Raw genomic sequence first — 22,487 nt, forward strand, 5'->3', positions numbered from 1 at the left:
GAGTGATGTAACTATATCCATTCATCAATAACAAGCCATTGTGACATGACGAACATACTCTTCATTCAGTCCAGACAAGGTTTAAAGAATATCATCACTGACACCAACTCTATCATGAACACTACCTGGAGGTTCAAAGCCTCTGAGATATGCCAACCCCACTAGTCCCGTGTAAAGCAGTCAATGGAAAGGAGGAGGCGAGAATCGGCTTGATAATATAAATATTAGTTTAATAAAACTTAAAACAGAAGACACAAACACACATGACGGACATGTCTGTAAACTATCTCTCTCTCCTCGCACCTCCGTCCGCAATCGGCCTTTATCCCTCTTGGAGGCTTGATTAGCCTGATAAGGGACCGGGTGTGTATGATCACGACCTGGCCCCGACCTCCGCCCTGCCACATTCTTCCCTCGTTCTCTCCTCTAACGGACGACAGCCGCGCCTCTCTGGGCGGATCGGAGGCAGTCCTCCAGCCCCTGGTGGATGGAACGCCCCGCCGTGTTCTCGGGGAACAGAAGGGGTCTCCCCCGCCCCTGGCAGCGGTTCTCCCGCTCCAGGCGGTCGGCAGTGAGCCCCTCCCCGCTCGCGGTCGGCAGTCTCAGACCCCGCCGCGTTTCAGTGGCTGGTAGATGACTCCTCCGCCCCTGGCAGCAGCCCTGACCACTCCAGGCGGTCGGTTAGGAGCCCCTTATCCCCTCGCGGTCGGCGGCCATAGTCGTCTTCCAGGCGGCCGGGCTCCTCGTCCCCTGGCAGATGGCCGCGGCTGCTCCGTTGGAGCGGACGGTAGTGGCGAGAACTCTAATACGGCGTATCGCTCCTCCTTCCTGGATTTTGGCACCAGTGTAAAGCAGTCAATGGAAAGGAGGAGGCGAGAACCGGCTTGACAATATAAATAATAGTTTTAATGACAAACTTAAAAGACAAACACACACATGACGGACATGTCCGTAAACTATCTCTCTCTCCCGCCCAATCCTCCGCAGTCGACCTTTATCCCTCTCGGAGGCTTGATTAGCCTGATAAGGGACCGGGTGTGTAGAATCACGACCCGGCCCCACCCTCCGCCCTGCCACATCCCCTGATACCAGGGTTCCAACACTATTTGACCAATATATTTCCATAACTTTTTCAGTGATTCATGATTACTGAAAATGTATTTTGTTTTTTGAAGAAGATGATTTTATAGACACTGAAGATTTCCATTTGTATATCAGGTACCAATCTTTTGAATGAATAGATTTAAATTATTATACTCAAATAAAGACCCTCAAAAGACAGTCTGATGTTTCAAGTTTGCTTGCGGGCAAGTTTTCAAGTCAAGTCAAAGTTTATATATATAGCACATTTAAAAGTAACAGAAGTTGACCCAAAGTAAAAAAAAAATAAATAAATAAATAAATAAATATATATATATATATATATATATATATATATATATCATAATAATACAATAAAATCAAATCATTACGTAGATAAAAAAAATATTAAGAATACTTGAGATTTGTGGTTTCTTATGTTGTACCAAGATAATTGTTACAACCTCAAATTGTGTAAAAAATGCTAAATGCTGAAGAATATAGATGGGCCTTTAGGCTGGACAGATTAATAAAGGGAGAGGATCTAATGTGAAAAGGAGGATTATTCAAAAGTTTTGGGGCAGCAACAGAAAAAGCTCTATCCCCTTTAGATTTACACCTATTGTGGGGAACAGATAAAAAGAGTTTATCACTTGACCTAAAAAACCTGGGAGCAGAAAATGGCTAAAGCAAGAGTTATATTGGGGAGCAAGTCCCTGTAGGGCCTCAAAGGAATATTCTGAGTTAAATACAAGTTAAGCTCAATCAACAGCATTTGTAGCATAATATTGATTACCACAAAAATTTATTTTGGGTTACAGTTGTAACGTTGGGCGTCTAGGAGTGGAAGAGAAGAGACACAGGAGTGGAATCTTTAAATCCTTTAATTATAAATCGCCGGAGTGGATCAAACACTAAACATTACAAAATAGCTACACACCGTAAAACTACAATAACACACCGTAACACTTCAAAAATGACAAATGACGAACAAAACTAGAGGGTATTTATACACAGAAAACTAATGAGGGAATGGAAGGCAGGTGAGGATGATGATGAACAGATGGAAGTGATTAGGGCAGTGAATTCTGGGAAATGTAGTGCAGTGGAAAACTTCAAAATAAGAGTCCTTGAAGAACATGATGGAGACAGACTGTGACAACAGTGAGGCACTTACAATGGAAGTGAATGGGCCAATTTTTTAATGTTAAAACACGCTGTTTCAAAAATATCAGCAAAAGACTAGGGCTACCCCCAACCAAAGTTTTCATTTTCACGGACCAGCCGTGTAAATGAACATGTCTGTCCATCACTGACTGCGTGACTTCACCACTCCCTGTGGAGTTATTTTTTTCTGCGACCAACCAACCAATAAAAATTTGGTCGACCAAGACTCTTCTCATCGACTAACGTTTGGACTTTCTGTTAGGGGGCAGCCCTACAAATGACATAAACAATATGCATTTTAGTGTGATAAAATCACTTACTAACCTTTTCTGTTTAACTTTATAGACAATTTTATAAATTCGTTGCCATGACGAAACCCTAAAATGACTGTAACAATGACAATACAGCTCAAATAATACACAAGTTTTAACAGAAGAATTAATGTAAGTACTTTTATAAAATTTTAAGCTTCACATTTCTGCCTTTGAAACCCTTCAAAAATGGGCCCCATTCACTACCATTGTAAGTGATTTTTTTTTTTTTTAAATAAAATGAAATCAACATTATGCCACAAATGCTGTCAATTGAGCTTAACTTGTGTTGAACCCAGAATACCCCATTAAAAACAAAGAGTAGAATCTTAAAATCAATCCAAAACTTGACTGGTAACCAATGAAGGGAAACTAGTACAGGACAGATGTGATCACTTTTCTTGATTCCTGTTATAAGTCTAGCTGCAGTATTTTGGAGCATCTGTTAAATGAAAGAGGAACAACTGAGACAGCCAAAAGTAAAGAGAAATACAGTAGTCAAGCCGGGATTTAAATGATGCATGGACTTTGATTTCCAGGCACTGATCTGCTTGTCGAAACTTAACGGGAAGTCAAAAATGACACCAAGATTTTTCACAAGTTTGGACCCATGCCCTTCAAGCAATTTCTAGCCGATTAAACAGTTTAGAGCAGTGCCAAAAAAGAAAAAGTATATTCACTATGAAAAAATTCCATGTCTTTTATATAACTTTTCAAGATTTTCCTCATTTTCATAATTAGGGTTAGGGTTAACCTAACCCTGAAATTGTCAAAAACAACAGAGCCTTACCTGAGGGAGGTCTCCATTCTGAGGGAGACCCAGACTAGAGAAGTCAAAGTCGAAGCCGTTGTGAAACGCATCTGTGAGCATCTCTGACGTGCCATTGAAAAGATGCTGACTGGGAAAAAACACAGAATAATGTAAGCACAGTGTTGGTCAACAGTAATTGTTTAAAGTAGGAATGTCCAACTGTGTAGCCACAACAACCTCATCCACATTATGAGATTACGGGCTTGCATGGATGAATAAGTTTCATACAGTATCAGATCAGAATAAACAGAAGAGCAAATGAGGAAGAAAGAAATTTGCCTATTTTGTCATAAAACAAATACTGTTGCATCATATCCTAGTGATACAAGAACCATAATTAATTATATTGTGACCAATAAAGTCAGGGTGAATATATATATGAAATTAATATTATATGCTTATGGCAATAAATTCAGCATCTTGGCTCATTAAAATTTACTGCCAGGTTCATGGACCGACAAGTCTGGGTCTAAGGTCTTGGGTATAGGTCTTGGTCTTGATCTGGGTCTTAAAAGGGTCGAGTCTAGGTCTGGATCTGGGTCTCGAGAGGTTTAGACTTGGTCTCGGTCTGGGTCTTAGGGAGTACATATAAATAAGAAAAATAAATCCATACAGTTGCTTATAAAGTCTTTGATCTCACGTCTTTGCAAACTACATTTTAACGCAAAATCGTTAAAATGACACAACGGTTTTTGTTATAAAAACTGTTTTAAGTAAGTGATCTTTCTTAAAAAAGAAAGTGAGAGAAATCTGAACATGGATTAGAATGATCAAATTAACTTTAGTTCTGCATGACATAGTCTTTATTAACACATTCCAACACTCACCAATATTTATATTCAATATTCGAGTTATAACCGAAATTGGCTTTCTTACACTATGATGTGTCATTTGGCAGACAGTTAGGTTTAATCATACTCAAACTAAGAGAAAATTAGTTAAACTATTTTATAGTCTTTATTTGGCATGACAATCAAATTACTGGGTTGTGTAGGGCAGATTAGGGCCTCAGGGAATGACCAACTATGGATCCAAAAGTACCTTGTGTTTTGGCTGCATCTCACATTTTCCCTAAGACCACCTCCCTACATACATCCATTGGAAGAACAAACAGACTGGGAAGAACAGACTTTTGCATCAGTGTGACAATACTTCCATCAATATTGAGGAAGTATTGTGGTCTTTTCAAAGTTATTAGGATTTTGTGGACAACATTGAAGAAGTTCAGCCCAAACGTTACACTTTCTTAGGGCATTTTCACACTTGGTCCATTTAAGGGGTCTGAGCATGGTTCACAGGATTTTTGGCCCATATGTGAAAACTCCCAATGAGTGTTCAGTGCAATTTATACCTTCCAGCTGTCAAGATGCAGTGTTTTTCCAAGGACCCTATACATAATTTAAAAAAGCATTTAAAGGTAAGACCCATATGAAAATCATGTTAGCTAGGATAGCTAAAATTAATCCTCAGTGTTCCCTAATTTTGAGTCAGACCGCATTTCGATTATTTTCATGGGAGCAGGAATAGAAGTGGAGAAATCCCCTGGCAAATGGCCAGTATTCTGGTACACAGGACGCCTACAGTCAAAACTTCTGTTTGACTTCTCATTTCACCCTAACGTCAGTTGAACCTCTAAAATTGTTCTCTGAAATGTGTTCATGTTGTATTGACAACTGTAATTGGAAAAGCATTATTTTTTCCTTTGTTGAAAAAAAAATTTAAATTGTACACATGAATACCAAATTAATTGATAATGTTAAGTTCTTAGGGGAAAAGTGCAATGGATAATTTATCTGATGTTGATACTTATTATAAATGTTTGGCCATTAGCCAAACAAACACTGCTGCTTTTGACGCAACACAGTTCCCATCATGATTTGTGATGCAGGTTGGTTTGTTGGTCCGTTGGGTAGGTTTGCATTCTCACCACAAGCGAACCATTCCAGAGTTCATTTGCAAATTGTTTTGGTGCGGATCCAAATGTGATTGGTGTATTCATATATGCCTAAATGAATTGAAGCAAGTGAGAAAACGTGCCAGGTTCCGAAACAAACGTTCCAAACAAGCCAGGTGAGAAAATGCCCTAACTGAAACGTTGACTGAAAACACATTGATTTAGCTGTTTATGCATCTCATCCACACTGGAACGGGATTTTCCTTCTCTGAAAATGAGACTTTTCAAAACATTCTCTAGTACCACATACGTTGGAAAACAATGACATTAGTAAACAGATTCATGTTGGACATGGCCTTAAACTTCAAGCTATTTCTAGAAAGTTTGTGAATGTTCTTTGCCAACTGTCTATAACTTTGTACAGAATCATGAGTATACTGTAAACACCAGTACTTTTCAAAAGTTACTCCACCTCCACTAAATAGCTCAGTTAACATTTGCCTCATATGACATTCATTCATTAACAACCTTCCGAGTCATGCCTTTGTCATGTGATGTTCACTTTCAGTTCTGTCTCTGTCTCACTTCAGTGTACTTTGTGGGAAATCACCACATTACATTTCAGGAAGCTTCACGATGGCTTCTTTAATTCAGAGGATACTCTTGTCACACTGCTTTTTGGCAGATAAACTGGTATGAAATTCTTTGACAGCAATCTGCCATTGTGCATATCTGATTTTTGGTCATTATAGAACAGAAAATGTAACTCTATTGCTCTCAGATGAGTTCCTACTTTGGAACATATGATAAGTGATGTCATCAATTCAAATTAGATGCATGTATGTATTAGTGGTCGACCGATATATCACAGAGGCCAATAAATAAATGCATGGAATTGAAGGTTATGAATTTTTCAAGGTATTAATGTCCTGACTATACATTGTGATCAGTTGAATGCCACTTTGGTGAATAAAAGTACTAATTTCTTTCCATCAGAAAAAATCTGTACATTATTCCTAACTTTTGGCCACCAGTGTGCGCACACACACTGAAATATAACTAGAAAGATGATAGGTACAAGGACAAATACAACATCGAGACAAAATGTAGATGCTAATAAAGATGAGACTTGACAATGAGGGAGGAAACACGAGAGAATATATACAGACATCGGAATAACAATACAAGGAACAGCTGGGAACACTGAAGGGAAACAGGTGAATGTAATGATGATGGTGCCTGCTGGGAAATGTAGTGTGGGGAAAAAACTACCACATAAAAGTCCATGAAAGTGTCAAACTTAGAGTCCATGAACACAAAGAGATGGTGACATGAAGGATCGTGACAGTATATGTGTGATTACACTTGGAAAGATGCCAGCTTAGTTTTGGAATGCCCACAATGCACAAACATTGCAGATTTATTACAATTTTGCTTACCCAGCCAAAGTATTGCAATAATGAATGTGTGCAATCATCATTTGAAGTCTGTTTGAAGTCAGAAATATACATGATGATGTGATTAACGCACAGAATCCAGCAGAATCTCCAGCATTAAAGGCATATTTTAAGCGCTTATGACAGACGTCACTGCTTCCAGCTCACAGTTATTGGCTGCCACTCGCCGTTCCTCATTTGAATAAAGCTGAGAAATCTTAACTTCTTGATGCTCTCGACCACACTCAACACTTTCTCTGCACTGCGGTCAATCCCAGAATCCCATTTAATCACAACATGAATAACCGTAGTTTTTCATGCTGCTAATAGGAACAATGTGAAGTCTTGATTTACTGATACATAGAACAGCAATGGACCAATTCAGGAACACAGTTCTCAGATTTTTGGGATGTGTAGCTACATAAATAATACGGCTTGCAATAAATGTATATGAATCAATATTATTAATTGCGGTTACAATATAAAGGGAAATAATCTTCAATTATGATTTTAGTCAAAATCATGCAGCCCTCATAAGCAACTCCCAACCCCTCCAAGCAACCAGCCACTCCCACCTATAATGCCTATAACATAACAAATGAGTCCCACAGCTACCACAAATTAAGTCATAGCCTCTAAATTGCAGTTAGAACCAGAAATCACTAATTATTGCTTTGTGTTGTTAGACCATAGTTCTTGCACTTACATTCATGTGTGCTTGTCAAAGCATGCATGATGACACTGAGGCAGAAGAATTTGCAAAAATTCACAGTAATGGTGAAGATGCCACGCCAACTGGTGGTTAAAATAATTATCACATTTAGTGCACTGGAAATACACAGTGGTCTTGACTAAGACCATAAGCCGAGACCCAGATCCAGACCAAGACTTTAAGTGTTGAGACCCAGCCCAAGACACCAAGAAACGAGATCCAGATCCTTTCCAAGACCACGTTTGTATGGTTTCAAGAGATCTTGAGACCAAGACCATAAGATTAAGACTCCAACTCTGGACTGAACCAGTGTTATGCTTGAGTAATGAGGCTGACGAAGAGATGCGGATCCAAACGCAGTTTGAACTTTATTTAGTCAAGAAACACAAAGTAACAACCCACGATGGGGAAAAGAAACATAAACTAGTTAAGGAAACCACGGTAGACACAAACAGGGAACTCGGGAGGGAAAGATACACCGGGTTAACATCAAACAACGATAGACGAAGACTGAACAAAGAAACAGGGTATAAATACATAAACAAGGGAAAAAGGGACCAATGAACAAACAGAACTCAAACAAGATAACAAGGTGATTAACAGAAGTAAAAGGCAAACTAATGAGGACAGGTGAAAACAATGAACAGAGGAAACACGAACGCTAACAAAGAGACTATCTAGTTACATGAGGGACTAAAGTGAAAACTAAGAAATGCAAAAGTGACAACAATGGTAAACAAAAGGGCAACAGAGAAACAAGACAGGGTATTCATAACAACCAGGATGATCTGACAAAAATCATTCAGGTCAGGATGATTTTGGATGAACACAAGTGTTTGAATCCTTAAACAAAATCTAGCTAATTTCAACAGCGTTACATGGAAATTCATCTCTCCTGATATTGCACCGCAGATGGAGCATTGACTCAACATTCCATCAATTCGTTCTGCTCTTTAACCTAATTTATTATATTATAACTAATTTATTATCATCATTATTTATGAATCCTGAGCTTGAATAATCTGTTTAGTCTCTTTAAAGTGGGAAAACTGGTGTTTCATAATAGGAGAATGTAAAACACAAATAATAACACTAATAAATAGTCAGCTATTTTCCTTCTCTGTTTGTATAAGATGAAGTTAAAGGTGAAGTATGTAATTTCTGCACCACTATCGTCACCAAACCGAATTACAAAAAGAATCACTATTTTCAAACACATTTCCCAAACACTCTATCTAACATTGTTAAAAAAACAAAAAAAAAACACATAGTCCTTCCCTAGGTTAATGCTATAATCAATGTTGCAACGTCAGGCTGATTGTGATGCTCAAACAAACAGAGTTTTGATAGTTCCACAGTGTTTACACTTTGAAGGAATCAATGTACAAATGGTTTAACTACAGTTGTCTCTGCATATTAAGCTAGGATAGGAGAATGTAATTTAACAGAAAAACCTGCATATTTTCTTATTTTAAGGGTAAGCCACCAATAAAGCTTTTCATATTGAAGGCGACGAAATCCTGAGAATGTATCAAGTTTATTTTCCACCCACGGAGTGGGTGGACAGGATGTAGCACTGACGCTAGCATCAACCACAAAATGTTATTCTTTCTAAAACTGAGACCCTTATTTCGATTTCTTAATACGCATTGACCTTTACACACATATATTTCATCAGCCCACTTTCCCTATGCCATATTGCTTCAACAAATAGTGTTCTATAAATATTCATAAAGGATTTCCCACAGAGCCACAGTGACTATAAATAAAGCACCTGTGGTGTGGCGCAGACAGGTTCATTCACATAACCTCTGATGGAATTTGCTCTGATCACTCTGAAAGCTGAAATGATTGGATTTTTAAAAAATACCCCTGGGGTATAGAACTGACAAATACACTAACGTAACACATACACTGGCGGCCAAAGGTTTGATATAATGTAAAGATTTTGCTCTTATGGAAAGTAATTGGTACTTTTATTCATCAAAGTGGCATTCAACTGATCACAATATCTAGTCAGGATATTAATAATGTGAAAAATTACTATTACAATTTGAAAAAAAAATTCTTAAACTACTTCTCATGAAAAATCCTCCATGTGCAGCAATGACAGCTTTGTAGATGCTTGGCATTCTAGCTGTCAGTTTGTCCAGACACTCAGGTGACATTTCACCCCACACTTCCTGTAGCACTTGCCATAGATGTGGCTGTCTTTTCGGGCACTTCTCACACACCTTACAGTCGAACTGATCCCACAAAAGCTCAATGGGGTTAAGATCCACAACACTCTTTTCCAATTATCTGTTGTCCAATGTCTGTGTTCTTTGTCCACTCTAACATTTTCTTTTCGTTTTTCTGTTTCAGAAGTGTCCTTTTCCTTGCAATTCGTCCCATAAGGCCTGCACCCCTGAGCCTTCTCTTTACTGTTGTACATGAAACTGGTGTTGAGTGGGTAGAATTCAATGAAGCTGTCAGCTGAGGACATGTGAGGTGTCTATTTCTCAAACTAGAGACTCTGATGTACTTATCCTCTTGTTTAGTTGTACATCTGGCCTTCCACATCTCTTTCTGTCCTTGTTAGAGCCAGTTGTTCTTTGTCTTTGAAGACTTCAGTGTAAACCTTTGTATGAAATCTGCAGTTTTTTGGCAATTTCAAGAATTGTATAACCTTCATTCCTCAAAACAATGATTGACTGATGAGTTTCTAGAGGAAGCTGGTTTCTTTTTAGCCATTTTTGCCCTAATATTGACCTTAAGATATGCCAGCCTATTACATGCTGTGGCAACTCAAAAACAAACACAAGACAATGTTAAGCTTCATTTAACGAACCAAATAGCTTTCAGCAGTGTTTGATATAATGCAAGTGATTTTCTAGTACCATATTAGTAATTTAGTATGATTACTCAAGGATAAGGTGTTGGAGTGATGGCTGCTGGAAATGGGGCCTGTCTAGATTTGATCAAAAATGACTTTTTTCAAATAGTGATGTTTATTACATCAGTAAAGTCCTGATTATACTTTGTGATCAGTTGAATGCCACTTTGGTGAATTATAGTACCAATTTCCTTCCGAAACAGCAAAATCTGAACATTATTCCAAACCTTTGGCTGCTAGTGTAGTAATGATTCCAAAATGATGACTCATTTTCTATAAAGAATGTTGTGTGAAGTGCGTTCATTCTTTAGACATCAAAGTGTGTGATTCTGCACCACTAGCATCACCTAACATTAATAATGAGTGTGTTTACATGCACACCAATATCAGTTAAAAAATCTGTTTATTAAAAATTTAAGTGCATTGACATTTGTTTTTTTAAGACGTTTCCATTATTTTGCACATTGTTGTCTTATTAAGCACGATCTGTTTAAGAATGTGCATGGTACCACCCCTTGAGTCGTGAGTTTGAATCCAGGGCATGCTGAGTGACTCCAGCCAGGTCTCCTAAGCAACCAAATTGGCCTAGGTTGTATAGAGTCACATGGGGTTACCTCCTCATGGTCGCAATAATGTGGTTCGCTCTCTGTGGGGAGTGTGGTGAGTTGTGCGTGGATGCTGCAGAGAATAGCGTGAAGCCTCCACATGCGCTATGTCTCCGCGGTAATGCGCTCAACAAGCCACGTCATAAGATGCGTGGACTGACAGTTTCAGACGCAGAGACAACTGAGATTCATCCTCCGCCACCCGGATTGAGGTGAGTCACTAAACCACCACGAGGACTTCGAGCACATTGCAATTGGGGATTCCAAATTGGGAAGAAAAAGGGAGGAAAAAAGTTTTGTACATGGAAACATGCTTATTTAGGAAACCCAATTAGAATGAATTTCTGTGAACGTAGATCGTAAAAGCATTCTAACGTTAACTGTCACATTCAATTTAAAGCAACCATTTAACTAAGAATGGATTTATGCACAATTTACACAGAAATTCGTTCAGCTTGTCTTTCATGAATAAATCCCATGGAGTTCAAGTTGGCAATTAAATTGCAGTGGACACAACAACTTTTTAACAAAGCCGCTGAGTCAGTCTTTTTGCTCAACCAGGTAGCAACAGAGCAGATTTCTAGGAAAAATCACATTGAGAGACAAGGTCTCCAATGTGTTAATTAAAGTTTCGGACCATGCTCTGTTGATTAAGTACCAGTACAAGTCAAGTTAAGAGATGTTTTTACATGAAACTTATCGGTTCACAAAGACATGAAGAGACTTGCTGTGACATTCTGCATCAGGTTCGCATTGACCAAACACAATGATAATTGTATATATATATCGATTATATTGATATAATCAACAAATAAATTAGAAAGACTAAGAAAAAGTTTTTTTTCTGTGGAAGTTGCAGACTACACCAACATTCTTTTCTTTAGGTGCTTTCTAGGATTAGAAAACATTCCAAGTCAAACATCCTCATCAGACAGAAGTCTGTGCACTTACTTGTTTTCAGATTGCACAGGAGAGATGTATGCCTGATGCGGAAAGCTCCAAGGGTTGTTGGCGAACACATGGCTCTGAAATAGAAGAAGTCAGATGTCTGAAGGTGGAGCAGGATATAGCATGCAAAATAATAGCAAATATGTCACTGTCTAAACCCAAAAATAGTTTCCTAAGGAAATCCACTTCATTTCAAAAGTGCTATTTTGACATCGCTGTGCTCCTACACAGCCAAAATATTTACCTTACTTTTCCTTTTCCTTTTTGAGCTTTTCATTTAACTTTATTGAACATGAAAGTGTTTTTAAGCAGAGACTGTCACAATACAAAATATAAATAGCATTCTATTGTAATTGTTGTATCTCTTCAAGTTCATTTATCAGGAATTGAACCTGCCAACTGTTAAAATGACTGTTTCGCCACAAAGACGTCATGCTATCACCCACACACACACACACCAAAGGCTTGAGGTTTTGCCTTATAGTGCTGTGAGTATCAAAGTGAATGACCTGAGTAGCTGAATAAGTTAACTAGTGACGAACATGACCTCTCTGACAATTAAGCAAAGTGTTTAAGATAGTTCCCTTAGTACAGTAGCTTGTCCCACCATCCATCCATCCATCCATCCATAAATCATCCATCCATCCATCCATCCATCATTCTATCCATTCATCTACTCATCCATCCATCCATCACCCATCCATCCATCCATCCTTCTAGCCATTCATCTACCCATCCATACATCCATCCATCCATCCATCACCCATCCATCTATCCATTCATCTACCCATCCATCCACCCATCCATACATCCATCCATCCATCCTTCGTTCCTTCCTTCCATCAATCATCCATCATCCATCAATCCATCTATCCTTCATCTATCCATCAACCTATCCATCCATCCATCCTTCCATCAATCATCCATCCATCCATCATTCTATCCATTCATCTACCCATCCATCCATCCATCCATCCATCCATCACCCATCCATCTATCCATTCATCTACCCATCCATCCATTCATCCATCACCTATCCATCCTTCCATCAATCATCCATCATCCATCCATCCATCCATCTATCCTTCATCTATCCATCAACCCATCTATCCATCCATCCATCCATCCATCCATCCATCCATCCATCCATCCATCCATCCATCCATCCATCTAAATTAGATGAAATATGAATTTGAGATACTTACCATAGCAGGAGGCAGTATGAACCCTCCAATGTTCAGTTGAGATCCATCCTGATGTGAATAGCTGTGCCCGTCCATGGCAGGCAGAATGGACAGAGAGGGCATCAGACTGCTGGCTTGTACATGACAGCTGAAGCCCACACTGTGTAAACCTGAGTGCTCTGGTCAACGTTGTCTAACCATGGCCTGAGTACAAAACACAGAAGAAGGCAAACAAGTGAGGAAGAGACACAGTGAAGCCTTAAAAGTGGAAAAAAAGTGGGTGAGCTTAGAGAATTAGTTAGGTTTTAAGTGTTAAGATTTGCAACTGTGATTCATATGTTGAGAAAAACCCTAAAATGGGAAGATGGTTCATAGATCAGACAAAAAAAAAGAAAAGACAATAGTTTCAGTAACAGAACAGGGTTATGCTATGAGACACAATGGTGTGATATCATCAACACTGATTATACCTTTAAAAGAATAGTTCACTCAAAGTTCTGTATGACGTTTTTACTTCCAGGGGACACAAAATGTTAGAGAATGTTCTTGGCAAGTCATTTCAATATAATGAAGTGAATGGGTGAGGCTGTCAAGCTTTAAAAAAAGGTACAACAAAAGTTCCAACATTCTGCTGAAAAGACCTATTGCTGTCAACTATAAATCATCAGGGGATGGAGAATGGTAAAAGCTCACACGAAGACCTTTATGAAGGACTTAATTGACTTTGGGGTCTGACACCAAGTTCCCCTCCTAGCTCTTAGGTAGAAAGGATAATATCTGAATAGAGTTTGTTGTGAAGACACAACATGGGACAGTTAGTTCAGTACACACAAAAACCATTTGGACACTAGTGGCAAAAATGAAAAAAGATAAACATTCCCATTTCACATAAAAAGAGACAAGGACAATGACTATTCAGTAGGTGCACTGAATTTTTTTTTTACGTATGAAAATAAATTGCTTATACTAAGACACATACACATTTATAAATTTTTTAGCTATATTTAATTTGCCTTAATGAATACAACACAACATATTAATTATAAGGTGAACTTAAAGTGATAAAGTAAAATAATAATTGTGAGTTCCTTTTTTGGCTTAAAAATCCATAAAATAAAGTTTTTAAGTTGTACTAACACCACAGATAAAGTACAGAACTGAGTTTGTGGGGAATATCCATAAGCCCTTGCGCTTGAATAACTTAAGCACATTTGTTAGTTCAAAAGGAACTTCTCTGGGCATTTAATTACTTGTTATAAAGAATTCATAGAGATTTGTCACCATTATAGTGATTAGTGTTCCTTTTTGGTGAAGTTGGATCCAGTTCAATCCATGTTATTTTTCATTGCTTAATCTGCACTTCAAGGAAATCAAATTTTATGACTGTCCAGTCATTATTTCCTTTTGAGAAAATGTAAAATAAAGTATAAACAATAATATTAATGTTCATTTGAAACAACGTGCTATTAGTCTTATTTGTGTGAATAACCACTGTACCTTCTTAAGTAAATAAAGCTGGATGATATTTGTGTATATCTAACAAAGGTTTTCTATTTATGCTGAGATAAAATGACCATCAGTTGAATTTACTTACATTGAATTTGCTACATATACTGTATATTTTAAGTAAATCCAACACATAATTTTTTAGGGTGGGGAAAATGCACAGAAGAGCATGGCATGAAACAACTCAGGTTTCATATTTGGGAATGTGATCATATGTAATAATTATGTCAGTGACGGTGGTGGTGTAGTGGTCTAAACCACATAACTGGTAATCAGAAGGTCGCTGGTTCGATCCCCACACCCACCACCATTGTGTCCTTGAGCAAGGCACTTAACTCCAGGTTGCTCCGGGGGGATTGTCCCTGTAATAAGTGCTCTGTAAGTCACTTTGGATAAAAGCGTCTGCCAAATGCATAAATGTAAATGTAAATGTATTTTTTAGACAACAGATAAGGGCATTTTTTTAAACCCTTAACCCTTTTATTAAATTTCAAACCTTTATCTCAACCCCCATTGTTTCTGCTCCAGACATGAATAATACTTATCTAAGTGATTCTTTTCCAGTTTTTTGTATGACAATTGGTCAGGCCATTAGGGTTGCGCCGATAGAAGACGATCTTGGGGATTGACGTTGGTCAGAGTGATCGCCAATAGCTGATGCCTTTGACGATGTCAAGATGATAATTGGCTCGTTTTCCCATGTATGATTATAATTATTATTAGGCTATTACTATTATCAAATTAATATTACAAATAATTTGATAGTAGACACACAGACACGTGCTTGAAGTAACACAGTTTATTATATTATTAAGAACAGATGACAGAAAAGCCGTCTATACGCACGTAAGACACACTGTTTGTACGGAGGCGTGCAGTCTCGTGGAACATGCGCATATAAAAGGTTCTCACTCTTTCTTTGTTTCTGTCTGCTGATTTTTTCTGTTGCAAGAACAATATCGTCTGTGAATGCAGCAACTGACCTCAGACACTTCAGCTCAGGAGGTGTTTTGAGTTCAGTTCACTTTATTTCCACAGAGCAGTTCATTGTGAACTCAACTCTGCAACCTGTACATCTGTGTTTAAAACATAAAATAATGCAAAACACATTCACATTGAACCATCATTTATATTTCAGTGATTATAATCATCATTATATTTATTATTTTTTACATTTATAATTGTTTTAATTAATATATATAATATATATATATATATATATATATATATATATATTATTAAAAAAATATATATAATTATCACTTTGTTATTTTAATTGCTTTTTCATTTAGTTTGGAGTGCAATTTGAATATAGAAATGTATTTGATTTAGGTTTATTGTTCTTTTTATTTTTATTCTAATAATTATTTAATTTTGAATGCAAAATCACTAAAGCAAGAATATTCACCGATCCCTCAGCCAGGGGGTTGCCGATGTAATTGGATATTGTGATATATATATATATATATATATATATACACCATCAAGGAGGGAACAAAACAAATTTATTCACACACATGATGTATTTTCCCAGACAACGAAATACCCGACCTTAATAGACATACAAGGACCTATCGCTATCTTAATTAGGTTAATTGTGCCTACATTTTTTCCTAAATATGTCAATTTTTGTGTGAAAGCACTGTAAAAAATGTCTGTAATTTTAATGGTAAAAGACTAAAAAAAAAGCTACAGAAAAAAAAGTTAATTGATTAATGAGTATTAACTGTAAAATATACAGCAAATTTTTTTTATGTATTTTCAAAAACAATATAGTAATTTTTACAATAAAATGTTGTAAAAAAAAAAAAAGAATTTTAGATGTAAAAGTATGATTTTCCTCATGACCTCAGATGTCTTTGTGCATCCATACTTCTGTCTCCCACTGTGGAGTGCCTGGGCAGTCAATGCATCCTAGTAAGAGGAGGTGTCCATCTTTCTAACCCCCTGCCACAGAGGACAATCAATACTGATTACTCTTGAGTTCCCAAATGTCCTCTTCCAGTAAAGCACCATTATCTTTACTGGAACACAGAGGGGGAAAAAAGCATCCAGGATAGAGGTTTTCATATGAGTCAAGCATACACAGGTCTGATATGATGAGATGAAAACCACATCATATGTACCATTGAGGAGGGTTGGTTAACAAAGCTGGGATGCCTTATTAAAGCTGTAGTGTCTAATTTAGACATTTTTCACATTTAAAATGAGAAGGAAACCCTAAAAATATAAGACAGAACTGAAAGAGAAGAGGGGGATTTCCATTTACAGATAAAGAAAATCCTTTGATTTAGATTACAAAACCAACCAAGCAACATGCCCAGGAGAGCTAAAGTTTCAGGTCAGGACAAAAGACTCTTCTCTAAGGTTGTTAATCAGCTTTGGAGGCTTGGATATGGATCAGGCATTCCAGGGTGGCCTAGCTGTGAGTTTAATTAGATTACATTTTGTCTCATGAGGCTCATGACAACTCACAAGCTACCTGTGGTGCGAGACCTGAACTTACAGACACCACACAAGGTTCCTCTAATCTCCTCTGATATCTATTTGCTAGACACTTCAGTTCTCCACGACAGGCTAGGGAGACATTTGGGATAGGAGTGATTTATATGCTTGGACTGGGAAGAAAAGGAAACATAAATTGCAGAAAAAGGCAGAAATGTGGCTCAGCATCAAACTTAACCAAGCAAGGGTTTCCTGTTTGTTCCTCAAGGCCTCTGCAGTTCGTTAAGGCCACCACACTCACATTCTGATGTGTCACGGTGAGCATGAGCAGATGGCAGGAGCACATGGAAGCCACCCAGGGACATGTGACTGGGGTAATTCGTTCTGTCAAAGCTCATGAGGACGAACGACAAATAATTGCAATTATGATGATTAATTGCCTGTTTTAAGGCTGTGATGATTAATTGTCTCGTTAAGAGCTTTCACTATTAATTGGTGTGCTTTTTTCATGCATGTGTGCTTCATACACCTTAAGAAGTCTTTTTTATATATTTAACTTCAAATATATAAATAAAATAATTTAATAAAACAGTTTTGAATATCAAAATATTGCTGAATATTTAAAATATCTTTAGTTTAGTTTTGGTCAAATTCACATTTACACTTGGTGTAGGTGGTTTGCAGGGTTTACAGCATTGCATACTTATGGCAACAAAGTTGTAAAATTGGATGTAACTTTACAAACAAAAGGATATTAAGCAATTCATCACACTAACATCATGTTAATGTACATATTGTTTACATCTTGTGGCTATAGCTTGGGGCTTCACTGTCAGTAGATTTGTACTTTTTAAAAGGAGGGGCGATAATTTTTTTGTGGTAATCAACAATAAAGCTGCGCATTCAAAGTTACAGCAGACGATCCCAAGAGATAGAGAAAAATCATGCTGACACTTGTTTAGAAACAGTCGATGCTAATGTGATTAGAGAAACAAACTAAGCATGCTAAGTGCTTCGAAATGTGTTTGCAATGGCAAAGCCAGACACAATGATTAAGAGATTTAATATTCAAGAGGGTAAAAAGTTACTCTGTGAGTGCTGTCACATTCAAAACAATGCAAGATTAATGAATTGTTTGAGAAAAAAGAACAATTCTGTGGCAAACAAAATCAAAGTATTCAAAAGATATAAATTGAAACTGAACAGACGATTGAACTGCTGAATAGCTAGTATGGTACAAATTGTCCCAGATTTCTGTGAATCATCTAAAAAGCTTGGGGCAAATGGTAACCATGGCGGAAATAACAATCAAAGTGACTCATCCAGAGGAACACACACTCCTCAAGAACTATTTAAATACTTCTATCAATTCTGTCTCTTTGTATGGTTATGATTGCAGCAATATTGTCTATCAGGGTGGGACATTTACTATTATCGAGTATCAGAAGAATGAATGTTGTGAAGTCATTATGAGTCATAAAGAGCTTTCATTTTATTGAGAGTGCCGTCTCAGAGGTTTACCGTTGTCATTCAGCTCATATGATCAATGGAGGATGTTCAAATCAAGACTGTATTAAAAGGAACTGTATTATGGGATTTACTGAGATTATACCTTTTGCCAATTTAAGTCAATATGACCATAAGTCCTTTTCATAAAGGCTCAGTTGTTCTGATATGTTGAGTGTGTCAGCTCCATTATACTAGCTCAGCCTAGGGCTAGACAATATAATTATTAGACTATATTGTGATATTGTTCAGCATTTTGGTGATATTCAACATCTTTAGACATTCAAGCATTTGCTCTGAAATACTATCAGCCATTAGTGCCAAGGAGATTATAATTGTTTATAGAAGTTAAAAATAACTAAGTCGTGCTTTCCACACTGTTAAAAACAGTAAAGAATGAAATTTAATTATGGAAATTAAATTCCCATCTGGCCACTTCCATGAACATTTTTGAGTGACAATACCAATGAATCGTTGAATCAAGTGTTTGGATTCACTGAAACAGTCAGTTTAAAAGAACTGATTCATATTTATTAGCACGGTTTTGGGAAAATGAAACGGCCAAATAAAGGTATATAAAAGTTTTTATTTTATATTACTGATCAAATAATTGTGAATACACTGTAACAATAAAATATAATGCCCAGCTCAGCCATATACAGTTAGAGACATAAGAACTGAGTGTTGAAAATGATAGAGCAAGTTCAAGCCATGGTCTAGCGGTTAGCATATTAGACACAATGAGTTTTGGTGCTCATGTAGGAAATTTAGGCTCATGTAAGATCATTTACTGATCCTGTTCCCTTATTTCCTTATCATTCTTTTGCTTTCAGTCCTAGCGAGTCGAACACTATGTTTACATGCACTTTAAAAGTTAGATTTCAGTTAGAAACAATCATTCCGACTGAAATAAAACCAATCAGATTTTTGCGAAGTTGGACTAACAGACCTAGATAATGTGACCTCGGCTTCGTCCAGCATGTCTACACATTCATTGGACTGCAACTGGCCTCTGTGTTAAACTGTAAGTGTGCTCTGAACAACAGGCGACGGGCAACATGTACTTAACCCAGCATATTTGTCGACCTTCATTCAAATATCCAATTATGCGTTATGCCATGTATACTTGGACAGATAGATGAGGACTGTAGCTCAACTAAACAAAAACCCACAGTAGCATGTTTATAACTGTGTATCTAAATGTACTAAAGATCAATGTTCACTTGAAATGATTGTTTAAAGCTCTTTAGTGAACAACCTAGCCAACCTAGCCTACATCCTTACAAAACTTATCAGCCATAAATGCTCCCCTGGATATGTAAATGTCCTAAACTAAACAAATGGAGACACAACTGAGATACTAGCGTATGCTGCTTTTTCTTTTACTTCCCACATCTAAGCTATCTTACCGGTCTTTCCGCGGCCTTACTGTCAGTGGCCTCCCTCTTCCAGCAATCCACTGACCAATTTGCATAGTATGATGCCTTCTCAAGTCCCTCCAAACTTAAGAAACTTCTCTCAGCCCAAGCATTTCTGCTCAGGGTCATGGAACCAACACTGAACCGCACTGTCCACATTGGTGCTGATTTGACTAAATGACAGGCTGTATACAGAGTGCAGTGGTAGAACAAACCACACACACGTTCTTGGGGTGCTGTTAAAACCAAGGACCGCCATAAATCATTATAACTGGAATCCTAAAGGAAACTTATTACATAAACTTACGTTGTTACACTAAACAAAAAATGAGGCTCTGGGAAACCTAATAAAGACATTCAGACTGCAGAAATTTAGGTTGTTAAACTGTAGAACAGCACCTAAAATTCTTGCGTGTGATGACCTGGACATGTAAATTATGAGCTAAAACAGCCATTCTCAAATTGTTCTAAAAAAAAAAAAAAAATGGCTAATTGCAAAAAAAAATTGCAACTAACCATAATGTATAATTTATAGTTAGAACAGCAAAATAAATAGGGTTATCAACTTTTAAAATAGCTTTCAAAAGCTTCCAATATCTTTTCCTGACATCAAAGGCAGTGTGTCCACTCAAACTATACATCATTTTGTTCAATTTGTAGAAGTTTGCTAGCCAAATTAGACAGATTCCAAAATGTACAGTTTGCGTGACATCCCATCATCCTAAAACTTCTCAAACAATAACAAAATTTTGCGAGGTTAAAGACATTATTTACATTTTTTGTTGAGACATTCAGGAACAAAGAACACTCAATTTGATGAACGTATATAGGAAAACAATGGCTTCCTTGGCTTCACCGGTAGTGAGAGGCTTGACAGTGAAACTGCTTAACCAGCCAGTTATGGGAAGACTGTGGGTGGACAAAACACCACAAGCCTCTTTCTGACCTCAGAACAACTCTCAACCTCTTTCATTAAAAGTTCCTTCTGCTTATAAACTTCACTCGAAAAAATATTTTAGCCTATTTTTAAGATTTATCCATTTCAATTGAATAACAAATTTCCATCTAATTGAATTGACTAATCTTGAAGAAAATGTAATTAATAAAACTTGCATTTTGTAAGATTTATACATTTTATTTAGTTAAAGATTAGGCAATTCAATTAGATGGAATTTTTTTATTCAATTGAAATGGATACATCTTGAAAATAGGCTAAAATATTACATATATTACAAAATACATGGGTCTCTCTTACTTTGTAATTCTGAGTCTCAATGGAATTCCATGGAATGCATACCTTGAAACCACTTTTACTTTACGTGTTTATCTTTCCTTATCTGACAAGTTTTGTTCAGATATCTGAGGTCCTTCTGGCAGAATGCAATCAGGTCTAACTTTGACCAATTTTATCTTCAGATATTATGCCTTGAAATTCCCTACACTTCCAGGAACTACATCACATCATGTACATGGATCTAGGGATGTGCGATATCTTATCGTTTGCGATATATCGTTGAAAATTCTCCTCACGATAAAAATGTGTCTCCTCACGATAATAACGATAAGCCTAGTTGATGACGTAGTTTTGTGCGCGCGCGCGATTCACTGTTCACGTGCGGACATTCTCTATGCGGAGTGAAAACAAGCATGGCGGAACGCAGCCGTTCCGCAACAAATCCGTATCTGGTAGGTATTGAAGGACGGCAGAGCACGGATCCGACACGCAGCGGAGCCGATTCGCAGCCGTTCCGCAGTTGGTGGAAATCCGGGGTAAGAGTGTGTTTCACTCTGAACTTCTTTACTTTATCAGGATTTATTTGTATTTGTACTCTGTTGTAATTTTGAAACACAACTGAAGACATGGTTGGTGATTGTTACTTTTGCTCTTTGCTTTGCACTATTTTTCCACCATGAGAGTATAAATAAATAAAGAATCTGTGTTTACATTTTAAACTTGTAATTGATTTGAATTATTATTATTGTGTAATTGTTGTTGTGTGATGTTTTTCAGCACAGTCACTGGAACACAACTTAAACATAACATAATCTGATATTTTACAGAAGAAAATAATTTATCGTCATTTGTATCGTTATCGCAATAAATCCCTGAAATTATCGTGATAAATTTTTTTGGCCATATCGCCCATCCCTACATGGATCACTTATCAGTTTACTGTAGAAATGCCTCTGTTATGACCAAGCACTTCTGAAATGTACATCACAGCTGATTTTGGCATGGTGTATGTGCTCAGCCTTTCACAATCAAAGTTGAACACTCCTTGATAGCACTTTCCAAGTACACACTCAGAGCTAGAAAGGACAGCTTCAACTGTGTTCATGTTTAGCGGGTTCCATGTGGCTCTGGATATTAAGTTCTGACATTCAGTGTTATGGTCGACCAATATGTCATTAACGCAAATGTATCATCCTGAAGGAAGAAGTTAATTTAAGTAATTTTATTAGAGTACTTGTAGAGATCACAAATTTATACGAGGAGAAGGAAAGATGACTTGCGATACCTGGATGACCAGTGAAACATCCCAAGATGTGTAGTTGTTATTCAGAAATATCAGACCGCTGGATTGCGTG

The 22,487-nt window shown here is 37.3% G+C and overlaps 1 protein-coding gene across 2 annotated transcripts in view; it reads right to left on the reverse strand.

Annotated features, from left to right (window-relative positions):
- LOC127639854 (protein strawberry notch homolog 2-like) overlaps positions 1-22,487 on the reverse strand; it is a 62,177-nt gene that overhangs the window by 34,638 nt on the left and 5,052 nt on the right. The window contains exons 2-4 of one of the 2 annotated variants that reach the window (XM_052122149.1): positions 13,045-13,227; positions 11,843-11,916; positions 3,349-3,457 (exon numbers count right to left, since the gene is read on the reverse strand). In XM_052122149.1, the coding sequence (XP_051978109.1) occupies positions 3,349-3,457; positions 11,843-11,916; positions 13,045-13,146 (285 nt within the window). In that variant the 5' untranslated portion in view covers positions 13,147-13,227. Of the gene's footprint in view, positions 1-3,348; positions 3,458-11,842; positions 11,917-13,044; positions 13,228-22,487 lie in introns of those variants that run through there. The other variant, XM_052122150.1, reaches the window with a different exon arrangement.

Source organism: Xyrauchen texanus, chromosome 48 (genome assembly GCF_025860055.1).
Source record: "Xyrauchen texanus isolate HMW12.3.18 chromosome 48, RBS_HiC_50CHRs, whole genome shotgun sequence".
NCBI lineage: Eukaryota > Metazoa > Chordata > Actinopteri > Cypriniformes > Catostomidae > Xyrauchen > Xyrauchen texanus.